General features: G+C 42.4%; 2 protein-coding genes across 3 annotated transcripts; one reads left to right on the forward strand and one right to left on the reverse strand.

Annotated features, from left to right (window-relative positions):
• Positions 1-1,358: 1,358 nt before the first annotated feature.
• On the reverse strand, positions 1,359-10,148 carry LOC105703496. The gene is made up of 5 exons (XM_012431921.2): positions 9,946-10,148; positions 5,590-5,782; positions 4,961-5,137; positions 2,899-3,097; positions 1,359-2,654 (listed from the first exon to the last, which is right to left on the reverse strand). Exons 2-5 carry the CDS (start codon positions 5,736-5,738, stop codon positions 1,608-1,610), a joined length of 1,572 nt encoding a protein of 523 aa, XP_012287344.1. The 5' UTR covers positions 5,739-5,782; positions 9,946-10,148; the 3' UTR covers positions 1,359-1,607.
• Positions 10,149-12,226: 2,078 nt separating this feature from the next.
• LOC105703499 (phytanoyl-CoA dioxygenase domain-containing protein 1 homolog) lies at positions 12,227-18,011 on the forward strand. Of its 2 annotated transcripts, none has more exons than XM_012431923.2 (5): positions 12,227-12,606; positions 15,194-15,337; positions 15,975-16,088; positions 16,187-16,337; positions 17,047-18,011. In XM_012431923.2, the coding sequence occupies exons 1-5, from the start codon at positions 12,337-12,339 to the stop codon at positions 17,463-17,465; spliced, it is 1,098 nt and encodes a 365-aa protein (XP_012287346.1). In that variant the 5' UTR covers positions 12,227-12,336; the 3' UTR covers positions 17,466-18,011. The 2 variants fall into 2 exon arrangements, with proteins under 2 accessions (XP_012287346.1, XP_012287347.1); XM_012431924.2 differs by having other exon boundaries at positions 12,228-12,594.
• Positions 18,012-18,089: the final 78 nt, after the last annotated feature.

Raw genomic sequence — 18,089 nt, forward strand, 5'->3', positions numbered from 1 at the left:
GCCTGCGGAATCATCGGCCAATGTTCATCAGGATCATTCTGAACCCGTTGAAGAATCCATCGATGTTCATCCTAACGTTGCTGAACATCCTGAAGTGGAGAACGATACTTTGACAAAGGGAGTGGAAAATGACGCATCAACAAAGGAAATAGAGGACGATGGTTCATCGAAGGAAGTGAAGAGCAATACTTCGATGAAATATGCAGAAAACGATTTCATAAAGGAAGTTGATAACGTGATCTTCCCAGAGGACCCAAGCCCAACAAAACCTGAACATCCAGCCAATCAAGTTGAACCAACCCCAAAGCCATCACCTAACCACGACAATCCTGAACAATTAGGGTCAATTAAACTGAACATCGAACCGGACATGAACAATTTACTAAACCTTGAGAAAGAGCCTGTTCATCGTCCCGAAATAGACAACTTAATCGTGTCAAAAAAAGAATATAACTATAACGAGGTGACGCATCAGCAACAGCAAAAATTAAACCAGCAACTGCTCGACAATCTGAAGAAACGGATCAGCGATCTTCAGCAACGCCTCGAGAGTCTTCCAGAAATCTCCAGGACTCCAGGAAACGAATTGGGGAAATCCAGCAACTGCAGCTTATCAGGCTGTGTCTAAGATAGTTTGTTGCTGCAGGACCAACATCCTCTGCTTCAGCAACAACCGGAACATATCCTCCCCTCGAGTCTCTATAACGAGGTGACGCATCAGCAACAGTAAAAATTAAACCAGCAACTGCTCGACAATCTGGAGAAACGGATCAGCGATCTTCAGCAACGCCTTGAGAGCCTTCCAGAAATCTCCAGGACTCCGGGAAACGAATTGCAGGAATTCAGCAATTGGAAATTATTAGGCTATGTATGAAATAATTGTATTACATAAAGTACTGGCTAGCAACAATAATGCCGGGGTGCAGATTCGGTTGCTGAACATATGTTGCTGATGCAAAAATATTGCTTCGGACGATTTTCCAGGAGTTGGTTCTTGTAGGGAGTTTATTACGATTTTTACATTGCAAAATTATCAACTAACGCGAGTGGTTTGCGTAGAAGGTACGAAATGGAGTAACAATATTAATAACAATTACGCTAATGTGCTGAAGCGGTAAAAATGGCACGATGAAAATTATGTTAAGAAATAAAGAGATGCATACTTTTAAGCGAAACTGGAAACATCGATGCCGCCATTTTTGTTTGTACATTTTGTAGAAAAACGGAATAAAACATAATATTGTTTAAATACGGATTTTTCGAGAAAATGAAATTGTTGTTAGTTTCAAGACCTCCGTAATCGCGGGTTAACATTGAAATTTATTCCGGGTACCCAGTTTGAAGTTTTATAAATATTTTCATGTTTATATATATATATAGAATAACCCTTTCATAGCACCTTAAGGTGTTATTAAAAAAGTCCTTCTATGTATATCAGAATGAACAAAATATTTGCATTGGTACTATTCAAAGAGATATTTCTCTGGCCCAATGAAATCTTTCCTCAGTGTACACTTCTCCGGACCAGCAATAAGGTCCGAGCAACGAGAGAAGAACAATTACTTAGGAATAACCCTATCATCGATTTACACCCCGCTGCGGAAAAATTACGCACCGCCAGCAACGGGATACGGAATTATCGCGAGACGCGTCGTCCTCCGGGTATTTTTCGGTGAACCGGGGAAATCCCTGCTTTTTTCAACATCCCCAGGAACGGCGAGGTCGTTCCCGTGCCTCCTCTCCTGGATCCGCCGAATGGCGTCCTGAAGCTTCTTCGGGTCGTAGGCGATCGCCTTGGAGTATGGGAACTCCACCTCCCCGTTCGAGAACTCGGTGGGACCCGTCCTGGAACCAGGTACCTCGGTGTCGAGGAACCTGGATTTCCTGGATTCCCGCCGGCTCCCAGGGGATGACCTAGTCTCTTCCCGGAGACTCCTGCGGGGCCGACGAGTCTCGTCATCGAGATTCTCGAGGGATACCCTGGCATCATCGGCGGACATCCCAAAGGGTACCCTAGCTTCATCAGCGGGGCTCCCGAGGGATGCCATACCTTCCGCACCTCTCCCGAGGGATTCCTTACCATCATCATCGCTCTCCCGGCGATAGAGAAACCGATTCTTTGAAATCCCTCTGGTTAAACCCAGGTTAACATCCCTCTCCCTCCAGTAGTCCACCGCCCTGAGTCCGCGGGGCTGGAGAAGGGTCCCTAGGGTATAGGGGAACACCCTGGGGGGGTCCTCCGCTTCGTAGAGAACCTCTCGCGCCATCTGGAGTTCCCTTACACGGTGCGGGGAGCCGGACCTACCCGAGGTCCTCTCGCCTCGGGCGTCGGCGCGAGAGTGGGGGAAGCCCGCACTGACCAGGCCCGACTTCGGGGCCTCTATCCCCACTCCTCCCCCGTACTGGCCCGGCGGAGCGGAGGGTTTGGTGGGGGACCCGTCGGCCGGACTCCCCACTCCGCTGCCGACCACCGCGCAGTCAACTTCGCTCCCCTTAACCCTCCTGATCATCTGGAGGTTGGCGCTTCCTTCTTGAACTTGGTCCGTCCTTTTCTCCGGCATTTCCCTCGGATGCGGCACTTTATTCTCCGTTTTCCCGAACACTATCTGCGATAATTTCGACCGCGACGGGAACACGTCCTGTCTCTTTCGCTTCTAAAATGAAAATAGATTCTGTACTCGGAATGGGCTGGGAGATTGAAAAGTCAATTTTAAGGCGACACTCGTAGGATTTCCATTTTTTCCTAACAATTTTAATAATGTATATTGACGAATTTTGCAACAAATTTATCCTTGCCTCCTTCCGATGTTGCCTAGGCGAGCCAAAATTCTGTGTTCGCCTGAGCTTGTCGAGTTTCATTTTTTTAGGATTTCGGATTTGGGGGGAAAGACTACTCACTGAAATCGTCGGCGATGAGTCACGTTTCTTCCGAAATCGCTTAATTATCCGCAGCCAATCGTTGATCTCGAATTTCGGAAAGATCAGAGCGGGTTCGGAACTTCCGGCACCGGTAACCATGAATGGATAAATCCGGTGGGTTATCACTCCTTTTCCGGAAGTGTCCTTGCTCGTACACATCGGCAGGTCAAAGGGCAACCTGGAGACACGTCCAGTTTATTATGATCCTTTGAATAACGCCTATCTGAAGGTGATACGAAAGGGTCGATTTATGAATCGACCAATCACCACCTTCGACATATCGGATCAGTCGCAAATGGTCGTTGGGTCAGCGAAGAACAACAGTCGCGAACAGTCTCTGGGACCGTACGGAACAAGCGTCGCGAATAGTCGTTGGGTCTGTGAAGAGCATCAGTCGCGGATAATAGTTGGGTCTGTTAAAAACAACACCTTTGATATTTCGGATCAGTCGCAAATGGTCGTTGGGTCTGTGAAGAACAACAGTCGCGAACAGTCTCTGGGACCGTACGGAACAAGCGTCGCGAATAGTCGTTGGGTCTGTGAAGAGCATCAGTCGCGAATAATCGTTGGGTCTGTGGAGAACAACAGTCGCGAATAGTCGTTGGGTCTGTAAAGAACAACAGTCGCGAATAGTCGTTGGGTTTGTGAAGAACAACAGTCGCGGACAGTCGTTGGGACCGTACAAAACAATTGTCGCGGATAGTCGTTAGGTCTGTAAAGAACAACAGTCGCGAATAGTCGTTGGGTCTGTAAAGAACAACAATCGCGAATAATCGTTGGGTCTATAATGAACAACAGTCGCGAATAGTCGTTGGGTCTNCGAAAAATTAATTATTCACAAGATATTAATTGAAAAATGAAATGTTTATTAGTCTCCTTAAGGTCTTATCAGAGGGTCATACTAGATGGATTACATGAAAATATTAAAACTGAGTGCGCCAAATAATTTCAAATTTTAATACGTGATTATGGAGGCCCTAATAAAGGTCTTGAAACTTTGGGAAATTAATTATTCACAAGATTTTTATTAAAAAATGAAATTTTTGGTCTGTAAAGAACAACAATCGCGAATAATCGTTGGGTCTATGATGAACAACAGTCGCGAATAGTCGTTGGGTCTATGATGAACAACAGTCGCGAATAGTCGTTGGGTCTGTAAAGAACAACAGTCGCGAATAGTCGTTGGGTCTTATATATATATAGAATAACCCTTTCATAGCACCTTAAGGTGTTATTAAAAAAGTCCTTCTATGTATATCAGAATGAACAAAATATTTGCATTGGTACTATTCAAAGAGATATTTCTCTGGCCCAATGAAATCTTTCCTCAGTGTACACTTCTCCGGACCNTCGTTGGGTCTATGATGAACAACAGTCGCGAATAGTCGTTGGGTCTGTAAAGAACAACAGCCGCGAATAGTCGTTGGGTTTGTAAAGAACAACAGTCACGAATAGTCGTTGGGTCTGCAAAGAACAACAGTCGCGAGTAATTGTTGGGTCTGCAAAGAACAATAGATGAGCGATAGGGAGTTACATGCAGGACATCGGAGCTATCGCATGGACGTCTTAAAGTGCGGGTGGAAGTGATACCAGTGGTACCAGTGATACCAGTGGTACCAGTGATACCAGTGCTACCAGTGCTACCAGTGGAAGAAGAACGAAGTTCGTCCCGAGGCAGCCGCTGAAGAGTCGCCAAAGAAGAAAGATCAAGACAAAGATGGGACATCGCGAGAAAATCCACTCCACCTTCCAGCTTACACGTTAGTGACGTAGAATAGAAATCGATGATCAATAGATTTCAGGATGGGCCCGACCAGCAGCCGGTGTACCTTGGTGTTGGGGTACTCAACGAAGACGTTAGCGATGTAGAATAGAAATCGATGATCAATAGATTTCAGGATGGGCCAACCCCAACACCAGCACCCGGTGTGCCTTGGTGTTGGGGTACTCAACGAAGACACTTTCGTACCACCTTAATTAGCTTTAAAACCTCTTTGAATCCTAATAATGAAGCACAACCAAGTTAATAAGACAAAAATACCTGGGAGGCAAACACCCTTCGAGTTTGTACACAATGGTGGACAACTCGAAGTCGTCCAGGACGTTTCTCTCCTCGTCGATGCCGTTGCTCCGGGTCTTCAACTTCAGCTTCAAATCCGAAGCAGATCTCTGGCTCTCCTCCGAGTCTTCAATCGAGCTTCGGCGACACTTCTCGAACCTGCAAGTCCATTTCATAATCAGAAAACGTTTTGGGCCTCTGGGAATTTCTCTTTTCTTTTTTTTTCGCCGCTTCGGAGGAAGCTTAAGGCGATACGAAAGGGACATTCTGTACACATGAAATATGAAAATATATATGAAGCTTTCCCGAAACTTCGCGCCCTAATTAAGAACCTAGTGTTCATGAAACATCATTTTTGATAAGGAATTTTTTCTTCCAATTTAGACCGGACTAGAACCAAGAATATATGTATATATTCTTGTTTTCATGGGATTTCATGAACACCGCGTTCTTCCTTAGGGCCTCCATGATCACGTGATGAAATTTCAAGTGATATTAGGTGCCACCAATTTGGAGAAATGTTTTGTTAAATGTTTCAGCGTTTCATATATTTATGAATGACCCTTTCGTATCACCTTAACGCTTATCGGCGATTTCATGGATAGATTTACGTCATGAACTCGCAGGTCGGGAGCTTGTCCGAAATGTCGATGCAGATATAAGTTCCGGTAGGGGATGAGGAATCGAAGATGTCACTTCCGGTTGCTCGTCCAGCTCCCAAGAAGAGCATCGATGCCGTCAATGGCACCAAAAATTCCATGGCTCTTGTCTCGGCTTATCTCGGGATCCCACCAGTCTCTGCCACTGATAAGAATTTCATTTTTATCGAGATAATAATTTATATACATTATAATGAAATCGTTTAAACGATAGCGAAGAAGGAAAGCGCTTTTTACCCTCGAGGCGGGGCAGAAGGGGCTTAGGAATTGCGGGATGTTATGAAATTTCTTTTTAATGAAATTATAATTAATTTTCATTGTAATGAAAATATATGATATAATTCGATGATTCGTTATAATGAATATATATGATATAATTCAACGATTCGTTATAATGAAAATATATGAAATAATGAAAATTATATTTTCATTATAATGAAAATGTTTAAATGACAAAGTTTGGAGAAAAGTTTCATAAACTATGGATACCTCAGACGCCACTTTCACATCCCCTTAAGGCAATATGAAATTTGTTATAAAAAATGAAATTTCATGAATGTCAAGACCTTCCTTATAATCTTCATATTCACATTGTAAAGTTTGAAACGATTCGGCACATCCAGTTTGGAGAAAAGTTTCATAAACGATGGATATCTCACACGCCACTTTCACATCCCCTTAAGGTGATATGAAATTTGTTATAAAAAATTAAATTTCATGAATTGCAAGACCTTCATAGCCTCCATATTCACATTGCAGTGTTTGAAATGATGAACATTTCAGATGCCACTTTCACACCCCCTTAAGGTGATATGAAATTTGTTATAAAAAATTAAATTTCATGAATTGCAAGACCTTCATAGCCTCCATATTCACATTGCAGTGTTTGAAACGATGAACATCTCAGATGCCACTTTCACACCCCCTTAAGGTGATGTGAAATTTATTAATGAAATTTCCCGGAATTTCAGAAACTGTTGAATAAAAGAGATCCAGAGTGCACGAGAGATTAATGACACCTTATCACTAAGCGTGTCTGGTCCAATGCTCGTTGCAATCAAATAAGGCCTCCTCGCTCGGCTGACCAGTAAACAGAATGATATCAGAAATACAACTGATAACAGAAATACAACTCTGCCCGGCATTTCGCTCCCATTTTCAATCACCTCGCGGAATTTCTCGTACTCTTTTCGCCGAACTTCCGGTACTCCATGAACTCTGCCAAATTCATGTCGATCGACTTTTTTTTATCAATATCATTAAGGTCTTATCAGAGGGTCATACTAGATGGATTACACAAAAATATTAAAACTGAGTGCGCCAAATAATTTCAAACATTAACACGTGATTATGGAGGCCCTAATAAAGGTCTTGAAACTCCGAAAAATTAATTATTCACAAGATATTAATTGAAAAATGAAATGTTTATTAGTCTCCTTAAGGTCTTATCAGAGGGTCATACTAGATGGATTACATGAANATTCCCGGCGTGAATTCTGAATTTCCCAGCGATAAAAAGGAACCGATAAATCCGATGGATTTATTTCTGAATTTTCCCGGGGAGAAATCGGCATGTAATCATTTTTTGGGGGAATTTATTAAACAGAAAGCGAGGTGAGAAAATGGCGGCCAAGGAGGCGTCGAACCGAGAGGCGGCCAATCAATTGTCAACTAATTGGGGCGAAAGCTCGCAAAGCTCCGAGTACGGAGGAGCAAACAGAATGACGAAACCGAGGAGGAATTACTCCGTATCTCAGAGGGGATATTCCTTGAATAACAATCGTGTTTACACCGATTGTCGTTGCATCGCGAGAGAAGGAGAGAGGGCATTTGTGGCGCTAAATGATAATAACGTCTGCGAAGTTGACTCTCATCGGTGCAAGAACGGTGAAAAGAAAGAGAGGGAGAACATCGGCCATCGCCCTGTGTAAAGAAACATCCCAGGGAATGCTCTGTGGCTTATTGCCTTCCAGCAACACGGAGCAACATCAAGCAAAAAACGGAAAATTGACATTAACATCGCCCCATGAAAAGAAAAATTCGGCGGAATTCTTTACGAAGTTTTTCCAGCAACGTAAAGGAAAATTCTTTGTGGAGTTTTCCCAGCAACGTAAAGCGAAATTCTTTGCGAAGTATTTCCAGTAACGTGAAGCAAAATCCTTTGTGAAGTATCCCCAGCAACATAAAGCAAAATTCTTTGTGATGTATTTCCAGCAACATGAAGTAAAATTCTTGATGAAGTATTTCCAGCAACATGAAACAACATAGATCAAAAAACGGAAAATTGACATATTGACATCGCCTCAAGCGAAGGAAAATTCGACGGAATTCTTTTTTAAGTATTTCCAGCAACACGAAGCAACATCAAAGAACGGAAAATTGACATGATACAACGTCGCCCCATTCAAAGAAAAATTCTTTATAAAGCATTTCCAGCAATATGAGAGAACACCGATCAAAGAATGGAAAATTGACATCGTGCAAAGAAGAATTTCATGGAATTCTTGATGAAACATTTCCAGCAACACGAAGCAATGTCGATCGAAGAACGGAAAATTGACTTCGTGCAAAGAAGAATTCCATGGAATTCTTTACGAAGCATTTCCAGCAACACGAAGCAATGTCGATCGAAGAACGGAAAATTGACATAGTCCATGCAAAGAAAAATTGCATGGAATTCATATTATGCAGCATTTCCAGCAACACGAAGCAACATGGATGGAAGAACGGAAAATGGACGGGATATCGACATCGTCCCATGCAAAGAAAAATCCTGACACCGGCCCGTGCAAAGAAGCATCAGTTAAAAATGTCTAAAGAAAGAATTTTCATCTCCCCCAGCAACGAGAAATAAATCTCCCGGAAGAGTCACGGGTACATATTAATATTTCCTACAATCAGTCCACTTTGAGTTGGAAACTCAGACTTCATTGTCGGGAAGGAGCGAGTCAGCAACGTGGAAATTCAGGATACGTGTCCAGCAACCAACTGTTGCTGATGGGACGGATTGGAACGAAGTTCCTGGGCAATTTTCCTCGAGTTGGACGAGGAGAATTCCAGTTCTAGAAGAGGCGGCATTAGTGCAAATTTCAGAGGTGGTTATGCAAATCGACGAAGGCGTTCCGCGATGCCGATTGGCCGTCCGAATGGAAAAGGAGAGGAGGCGATAAACGGGGGACGAAGAAGGAAACCCGACGGGGAAGGGAAATACGAATAGTGGGAAAAAAGGTCGGCAAACAAGTGGGTTGCTGGAAAGTGAGTCACGGATTTCCAGGCGCCGAGGTCGGAGGTCGCCGACGAGACGACGTCTGACCCCGATGTCTTAAATCCTCCTGCGAAAATTTACGAGCGGCGCTAATTGTTCACATTGATAACAGAAAAGGCGCGTATAATTGTTTACAAGCAAGCGCCAATGTATTTTTAATTAGTTTATTAATAGTAGCGGAGAATAGATAACCCGGTCTGGCGTTCGATCCGACTCGTGTCTATTGATGTCGAGGCGACCCCACTTCGATGACCAATTCCTGAACAATGATACCGATTGACGACCCTATTGTTCGCTCCAGAATCTCGACAAGTAGGGATTTTCAACGTTTGAACAATGATACCGATTGACGACCCTATTGCTCGCTCCAGAATCTCGACAAATAGGGATTTTCAACGTTTGAACAATGACACCGACTGACGACCCTATTGTTCGCTCCAGAATCTGAACAAGTAGGGATTTTCAACATTTGAACAATGACACTCTCTGACATCCTCTGTCGAGGGTCGTCAGTCGGTGTCATTGTTCCAGAATCTCGACAAGTAGGGATTTTCAACGTTTGAACAATGATACCGATTGACGACCCTATTGTTCGCTCCAGAATCTGAACAAGTAGGGATTTTCAACGTTTGAACAATGATACCGACTGACGACCTTCTTGTTCGCTCCAGAATCTCGACAAATAGGGATTTTCAACATTTGAACAATGATACCGATTGACGAACCTATTGCTCGCTCCAGAATCTCGACAAATAGGGATTTTCAACATTTGAACAATGATACCGATTGACGACCCTATTGTTCGCTTCAGAATCTCGACAAGTAGGGATTTTCAACGTTTGAACAATGATACCGACTGACGACCTTGTTCGCTCCAGAATCTCGACTGGCTACTAAGAGAGCCTAAAGGCGCCCGACGTTCGGTCCAATATTGCCTGCACGGTCAGAAGAATTTCGCCCATATGTCGAAGTAGCTCCGCGTTCAAAGGGTTAATACGTCCGCATACAAATTGTCCAGCAAAAAGTCGATGGGTCTAGTTTACCTTCAAAGGACCTCGAGAAGTCTTTAATCGCAGGACTTCAGATCCTTGAAGATGCTGCAGAGTCTTCAGCAACCGATCCTGACTGTCGCCTCTCCTTCCCACCTTAAGTCCTCCTCTATCTCGCATTCGACCAGCGGATCTCTCGCCCTCCTGGTTTTCCGGCAACGGGAGATGTAGATCAGCACCTAGCCAGCAATAGGCCAGCAAGGAGCAGGAGTCTTTGGGAAATCTATCGAATAACCGTGCCGACCAGCTCGGCAACACTCGGCAGTCAATGCGCACCACTTAGAGCAACAACTCGCAATGAAACTCGATAGAGACGGCGGCCACGTCGGGTCCCTATCAGAAATCCTCCTCTCCGCTCGGCATCGCCGGCTAGGGTCCCTACTCGTCACTCCAAGTCGATTTATAGCGGCCGATATGTCGATAACTTCCTAGGGGCCAGCATGGAGCTTCTTCCCTGCTCTTGGGTCGTCTACGAAGCACGCGTTGTGTTTCGGACCCCGCTCTTCTTTCCGTGGAACCGGTGCATTTACTTGGATCACTGAGCCATGGACAAAAGACTTGGGATAAGTGATGATGGGGTGTATAGAGCATGTGGGATCATTCCTTTGGTTGTTTTGGGTCTTCATAGTCAGGTCACATATCTTGAAGAGACTTGGATCAGGTGCTGATGGGATGGATGGAGCACGTAGGATCATTCCTTTGGTGGTCTTGGGTCTTCATGTTCGGGGTATTAAGACTTGGACCAGGTGTTCATGGGATGTATGGTCAGGGCGTCAAGAATTGGATTGGGTGCTGATGNTTATACCAAATGAAGTGTCCGGTAATAGTCGTGAAGTAAAAAATGTATCTTCATTACAAGGTTCATAAATTATTGAAAATAAATGTCATTGAGATATTTAACGAATTTTTTTTCATACCAAATGAAGTGTCCGGTAATAGTCGTGAAGTAAAAAATGTATCTTCATTACAAGGTTCATAAATTATTGAAAATAAATGTCATTGAGATTTTCAACAAATATTTCGGACATCTTCGAATGAAATCTACAGGAGATCTTAAAAAATCTGTCGCTTTAGACATTTAGCAAAGATTACAAAGAAATATTTAGACATTATTCTATGCTACTAGGGGTTATATTAGGATTGCGTGTAAATATAACGAATCGAATATAGTCCGTGTTTCCAAGAGAGAAATCGTTCCAGTTACTCATCCACCTCTAGAGCTATATTTCCTCCATCCTCCCCCACGTCCACTTCCTCGAATTCCATTCTTTCCAGAATTATCTTCAAAGTGCGTCGATCTCTGACATCATCGGATCCCCTTTCCGCGTCCGCCATCTTGGAATTCCTGTCTCGGAAATCCTCGATTATTATCGAACCGCGTCGATACTCGGAAACATTCAAATTTCTCCCCCAACTTACCGTTAGGTTCTCCTTGATAATATTATTAGGATAATATATATAATATCTTTGATAATATCGTTCAGGGACTCGATTCTAGAAATCCTACGTTCGAATTTCCCGCGCCAAAGTAACGGTTTCCTATTCGACATTCAAATGTTGACCGATTACGCGACTTCCCAATGATGCGACATTTTTCACGTGAATTTAGTCGTATGCGATAAAAAATTCCTGGGACTTTGCAGCGATGTTCTTGTTCATTTTTTAGTACATTTAGTAGCGTTTATGCCGGAGGAACACATTAATTCTGTTAATATGATGCAGAGCTTCACATTTTCACATTTTGTTCATTATGGCGATGTCCACCTCGGATTTCACCAAACTTCCTCGATTTCTGATCATCTTGGACGAATCTTCAAATTGTTTCGATCTTTGTCATTTTCGCATTTTCACATTTTGGCATTTTCGTATTTTCGCATTTCGTTCATTATGGCGGTATCCACATTGATTTCCACGAAACACATTTTAGATTTCACATCACCTCAGGCGAATCTCTGAGTTGTTTCGATCTTTGTTATTTTCACATTTTCGCATTTTCGCATTTTCGAATTTTCGCATTTCGTTCATTATGACGGTATCCACATTGATTTCCACGAAACACATTTTAGATTTCAGATCACTACAGACGAATCTTCGAACTGTTTCGATCTTTGTTATTTTCGCATTTTCGAATTTTCGAATTTTCGAATTTTCGAATTTTCGCATTTTCGCATTTTCGCATTTTCGAATTTTCGAATTTTCGAATTTTCGCATTTTCGCATTTCGTTCGTTATGGCGGTGTCCGCATTGATTTCCACAGAACACTTCTCGATTGAAGTATCTCCCCCATTACCAAATTCTTCGCAACTCGATTTTCAAATTCACCAAATCCCACGCACAAAGCACCTTCCGGTTGGCCTCGTCTTCGGTTTTAGTTAACTCTGCCAAATGCCGAGTGACGCCTCGCGGCTCTCTCGGTGGACTCGCTCGCCTCGCCTCGCCGAGTCGAGGGAGTCGACTCGCAAGAGTGACTCGACTCACCCACTCACCCAGTGCTCGAGTGCTCGAGTGCCCGACACCAGTCCGCGAGAACGACTCGCACGTGCCGAGGGACCGCTCCGTCTATCCTCGTCTTCGGGGACTATCGTCCGAGATTCCAGCACCCCAGGACTTCGAAATCCCGACATGAAGGACATCCTGACCCAGGTGAGGGTTAACGTGAGTGTCGTATGGGGACTTTAGACGACATGACTTGGTTAAGGTTAAGTGAAACGAATCTTTCCATACTTCGATGAAACTTCACAAGAGCTCACAAGGAAACATTCCCAAGTGTCCGCCGGCGATCTTATTGAGTTTCATATATGTTGAGGAACACAAAAATCTAAGAGACACGTGTCTTTTCTATTTTCTTTCTCCGCAATGGTACACATTTAAGAGGGGAACCCCCCAAAGTTTGGCGAAAATTCCATTTTTATTTTTATTTTCGTGGAAACAGTGGAGGGATTTCGACGAAACTTGGCATAAACGTATTCTGTATAAGGACGGTGAAAACACGATATTGTCCAGGGACCTCCAGGGGTGAACTACCCTTCGGGCGATATTTTTTTATAATACCTATTAAACAAGTACTCCTACTTAAGTTCCACTTGCGCCATTTTATATTTATTTTCGTGGAAACAGTGGAGGGATTTCGACGAAACTTTGCATAAACGTATTCTGTATAAGGACGGTGAAAACACAATATTATCCAGGGATGCTACCCCACCTTAAGGGCGTGAACTACCCTTCGGGCGATATTTTTTTGTAATACCTATTAAACAATTACTCCTACTTAAGTTCCACTTACGCCATGTGATTGCTCACGAAAAATGAGGAAATACGTGTTTTTTGCTTTTTGCCAATAAACATTTATCCATCGGTTGAAAACAATGGATAATAATATCAATATAATTTCATTCGATATAATTATTCTTCGAGTTAATAAAATATTTCTATGGTTCGGCGCATTTTTTATTCCGAGTCATGTATGGGTGTACTTTTCTTTTTTTAAATAAAATCGTAACACGTATGACCGTATGAACGGCCAGCTGTTCATAAACGCATCGCGATGAAACCGCGCAGGAAGAGATTTGGCCCGTGGAACTGTTTCATGAAATCTGGGTTATTCGTTCCATTCCCTTTCCGAGGTACGAATTGACTAGACGAAGCCCAGCCAACCGTAGACTTTTGCAAACTTTTCCGCAGTCGTTTACGAACTTTGCAACCTGTTCGCAAAGTTCCGCGGGGCGGGAATTCGAAGGATGCGGAAATTCCGCGCGGAACTGTGTCGATCCGAATAAACGGATGCCCATTCATCCGGGTATGAAATCCCCGGATACTCGTGACTCGAATGGCAAAAGTGTCCGGATGGTCTCGACTTTCTCATTCTCCATCCATTTGGATAATTAAGGCGATATGAAAGTGTGATACATACATACCAGGTGTATAAGCTTAAATCCGCTGTTTTTTAGTCAGAAAAAAATACGTTTCTTCATCCATGTGGATAATTAAGGCGATATGAAAGTGTGATACATACATACCAGGTGTATAAGCTTAAATCCGCTGTTTTTTTAGTCAGAAAAAAATACGTTTCTTCATCCATGTGGATAATTAAGGCGATATGAAAGTGTGAGACATACATACCAGGTGTATAAGCTTAAATCCGCTGTTTTTTAGTCAGAAAAAAACACACGTTTCTCACACACAAACACAAGTTTCGTTGATAAGGGGAGAAATTCGGAGGGTCCCTTCTCCATTTAGCGGCTTTTCATATTCCCGAGACCGAGGTATCGGGTCCTTGGGTAGAAATTCCCAAAGTTTTCGAGCCAAGACGAGAAGGACCTTCCCCGAGATTAGATCTTTAATAAACGCTTCGCCTCGACCTCGCGCCTTAACCTCTTAGGACTTCCGGTTAGAACCGGCAAGTAAGGTCTTAAGGTCTTAGAGATTTCATAAACCCGGCCACGACGAGGAGACTTTTCCACCGAAAGATACGCAACAGACTCCTTTGCCAAGTCCTATCTTTTAATTTCACATTTTCAATCACTACTAACTCCCCGGTTTTACTTTCCACGGTTTAAATAAACCCTGATACGTCCCCGACGGTTCCGCCCTAACCTATTCGCTTTTTTTTCAACTTAATTAACTTGAACTGATTCTTTTCAGACAAAGTTAACAGTATAAATCAGACGAGTAGAGGCGAGATAAAGCGTTTAGAGGCAAGAGGCATAGAAAATGTGGTTTTTATCGAGTAAAATAAAAAAAAAAAAAAGTGGTATTTTAAAGGTTATCTCGAAAGCGCCACGCCGATAGAGTGCCGATAGAGAGGTTAGAGAGGCCTTTTCGCGGCCGATCGAGGCTTCGTCGTATTTGTCTTGGTCTTCGACGTCGTCTTGTGGTCGTAGGTCTGTTATCCGGAAGTGGGCCGCGTTTTAAAATAGAACCGACCTTTGACTTCGATTCGTTTATTTAGCGATAGGCGTCGAGTCGTGCAATTAAAGGAGAAAAAAAGGGGCGACGGTGGAGGCCTCTGCGCGCCTCTTGCGCCATCTAGGACAGGGCCTCTAAAGCATCCGAAGATCAAAAAAGACATGAATAAGGTTGCTGTAAAAAATAATCTTTTTTTTTTTTAACAGTATACAAATACGATTCACTCCAAAAATGCCACTTCTTCCATCCGCTTAATTGAAACGATCCGCGGATATTTTCACTTCCTCGAAGGGATTAGTAACGAAGTTTCTAGTAAAGTCAAGGGATGATTCCTCAGTTCCAGAAGGACGGCTACGTCGTCCTGGAAGGGTTTTTCAACGACCAGGAAGTCGAAGAGATGAAGTCGAGCGGTGAGGAATTCACGACGAATCTCCCGCCGGAAAGCGAGAGAAAGATTTTCACGACCGTCGAGACACCTCAGGTGAGGCAAGAATCTCTCCCTCCTCTCTTAGAATTTGAAATAAAATGGAAAAGATACAGGGTTTGTCCGAAAAGTAATGTCAGTGATTTAATCGCGAAGCGACTATACGTCGCAGCGCCCTCCACCGGTTGGGATCGGCGGAGCGGGCAGTCGACTTCCAATTTTTTTCCATAGCTTAGATTCCTCGGAATGGGTTGCATTAATTTGTACAAGTAAACAGAGGGGAGTACTTACGGTGAGAATTTTTTGGGACCGCTAGAAGTGGCCTTGGCAGCTAGAAAAATTCAGATACCCTCGAACCTCCCAGGTCCTCGAAAACGTTAGAACGACTATGTTCAAGAATTTTTTTCCATAGCTCAGATTCCTCGGAATGGGTTGCATTAATTTGTACAAGTAAACAGAGGGGAGTACTTACGGTGAGAATTTTTTGGGACCGATTGGGGTGGCCTTGACAGCTGGAAAAATCCAGAGCCACCCAGAACCTCCCAGGCCCTCGGTTTCTATAATCATTTCGATAATCTATACATTTTTTTAAATCGACTCCCTGACATTACTTTTCGGACAAACCTTGTACATTCCCAGGAAGATATTGCTCATTCCGATATGCATTTTATTGATGTTAATGGTTCGTGTCCAGAGTCGGGACTCGTATTTCCTGGAGAGCGCTCTTAAAGTCAGCTTCTTCTTCGAGAGCGAGGCCCTGGACGAAAACGGGAAGCTGAAGGTCCATCCAAGAGTTTCCTTAAACAAGGTTAGGTTCGAATTAACGGCGTTAAATACGGATTTGCATATTTCCTGAATGAACAACTTAATAGAATAATCGAATAATCAATAAGATTTACGTCTCAGGTGGGACACGCTTTGCACTGGTTGCATCCGACCTTTAAGAAATTCACATTCGACGAGAGGATAAAGGAAACGACATTTCAGTTGAATCTTCAGGAACCTGCCGTGTGCCAATCCATGTATATCTATAAGAATCCTGGTATAGGCTCCGAAGGTAATTATACCCTACTAGCACAAAATATAGGAGGAATATTTTCTGCTACTAGGGATAATTTTTTAATAATTATTCTGACGCTTGAAACGTTTCAGTTAAAATGCACCAGGACTCGACATACGTCCACACGGAACCCCCGAATGTCGTGAATATTTNAAATGTAGAATATTCGTCAAATATATAGAAAATGTAGGAGGAATATTTTCTGCTGCTAGGGATAATTTTTTAATAATTATTCTGACGCTTGAAACGTTTCAGTGAATTTTTAAAAAATGTAGAATATTCGTCAAATATATAGAAAATATAGGAGGAATATTTTCTGCTGCTAGGGATAATTTTTTAATAGTTATTCTGACGCTTGAAACGTTTCAGTGAATTTTTAAAAAATGTAGAACATATTCGTTAAATATATAGAAAATGTAGGAATATTTTCTGCTACTAGGGATCATTTTTTAATAGTTATTCTGACGCTTGAAACGTTTCAGTGAATTTTTAATAAATGTAGAACATATTCGTTAAATATATAGAAAATATAGGAATATTTTCTGCTACTAGGGATAATTTTTTAATAGTTATTCTGACGCTTGAAACGTTACAGAAAATTTTTAAAAAATGTAGAACATTCGTTAAATATATAGAAAATATTGGAATATTTTCTGCTACTAGGGATAATTTTTTAATAGTTATTCTGATGCTTGAAACGTTTCAGTTAAAATGCACCAGGACTCGACATACGTCCACACGGAACCCCCGAATGTCGTGGGCTTTTGGATAGCTCTAGACGATGCTGTCCAGGAAAACGGATGCTTATGGATAGCTCCAGGGTCTCACCAAAGCGGTGTACATAGGCGTTACATAAGGAACAAAGATCCCGAGTCCAAAGAATTATTAATATACGACAAAGCCGCCCCTTGTTACCCCCTGAGCAACTTTCGCCCAGTTCCAGTGAACAAAGGATCCTGCATTATATTAAATGGACAAGTGGTTCATTTTTCAAAGGCAAATCGCAGTGAAAAATCCCGCCACGCTTATACTTTTCACGTAATTGAAACTAAACATACAGCTTACTCTAAAGACAATTGGTTGCAGCCTGGAGAACACGGATTCCCCCTTCTATATAGGAACTGACGTCCTAGGATTATTTATTTATAATAATAATTACTATTTAACCCTAGATTTATCAAATTCCAATTGCGGGAAACGTTATTTCTTATTTTTTATGCCAATTTTTCTTTGGCTTTATCATTGGACTGATACGGACATACGTGCAAAGTTTATAAATTAATAGTGTATAATTTCTATTGTAGTCCCATTGTGAATATTAATGTTGAGATATTCAAGGAAGGATGGCAGTTAATTTTCAAATTTTCGAATTGCAGTAACCGTTATTTCTCATTTTGTATGCCAATTATTCCTTGGTTTTATCATTGTACCGATATGGACATACGTGCAAAGTTGATAAATTAATAGTGTTTAATTTGTATTGTAATTCCATTGTGAATATTAATGTTGAGATATTCAAGGAAGGATGACAGTTAATTTTCGAATTTTCGAATTGCAGTAACCGTTATTTCTTTTTCCTCGCAATTATTCCTGGCTTTTATCATCAAACTGATACGTCATATAGAAGGCGAGTAGTGGGTGTAAGATAAATAAAGAATGCAATTCCCTGTATATCGCCATAAGATTAAGAGAGATGGAGAGGTGATTACAGCGCCGCCATCCGTAGGCTAACGTACTATCGAGCATCGA

The sequence above is a fragment of the Orussus abietinus genome, unplaced genomic scaffold (assembly GCF_000612105.2).
Source record: "Orussus abietinus isolate OABI.00-Male unplaced genomic scaffold, Oabi_2.0 scaffold445, whole genome shotgun sequence".
In the NCBI taxonomy this organism is placed as follows: domain Eukaryota; kingdom Metazoa; phylum Arthropoda; class Insecta; order Hymenoptera; family Orussidae; genus Orussus; species Orussus abietinus.

Excerpts from the sequence above, each read along its gene's own strand:
- LOC105703496 (XM_012431921.2), bottom strand. The coding sequence starts at position 5,738 with ATGGAATTTTTGGTGCCATTGACGGCATCGATGCTCTTCTTGGGAGCT. Across the intron at positions 5,138-5,589 it reads CCGACCTGCGAGTTCATGAC|GTTCGAGAAGTGTCGCCGAA; the intron begins GTAAATCTATCC and ends ATGGACTTGCAG. Across the intron at positions 2,655-2,898 it reads ACTCATCGCCGACGATTTCA|AAGCGAAAGAGACAGGACGT; the intron begins GTGAGTAGTCTT and ends TTTTCATTTTAG.
- LOC105703499 (XM_012431923.2), top strand. The coding sequence starts at position 12,337 with ATGCCGAGTGACGCCTCGCGGCTCTCTCGGTGGACTCGCTCGCCTCGC. Across the intron at positions 12,607-15,193 it reads TGACCCAGGTGAGGGTTAAC|TTCCAGAAGGACGGCTACGT; the intron begins GTGAGTGTCGTA and ends ATGATTCCTCAG. Across the intron at positions 16,338-17,046 it reads TCCTGGTATAGGCTCCGAAG|TTAAAATGCACCAGGACTCG; the intron begins GTAATTATACCC and ends GAAACGTTTCAG.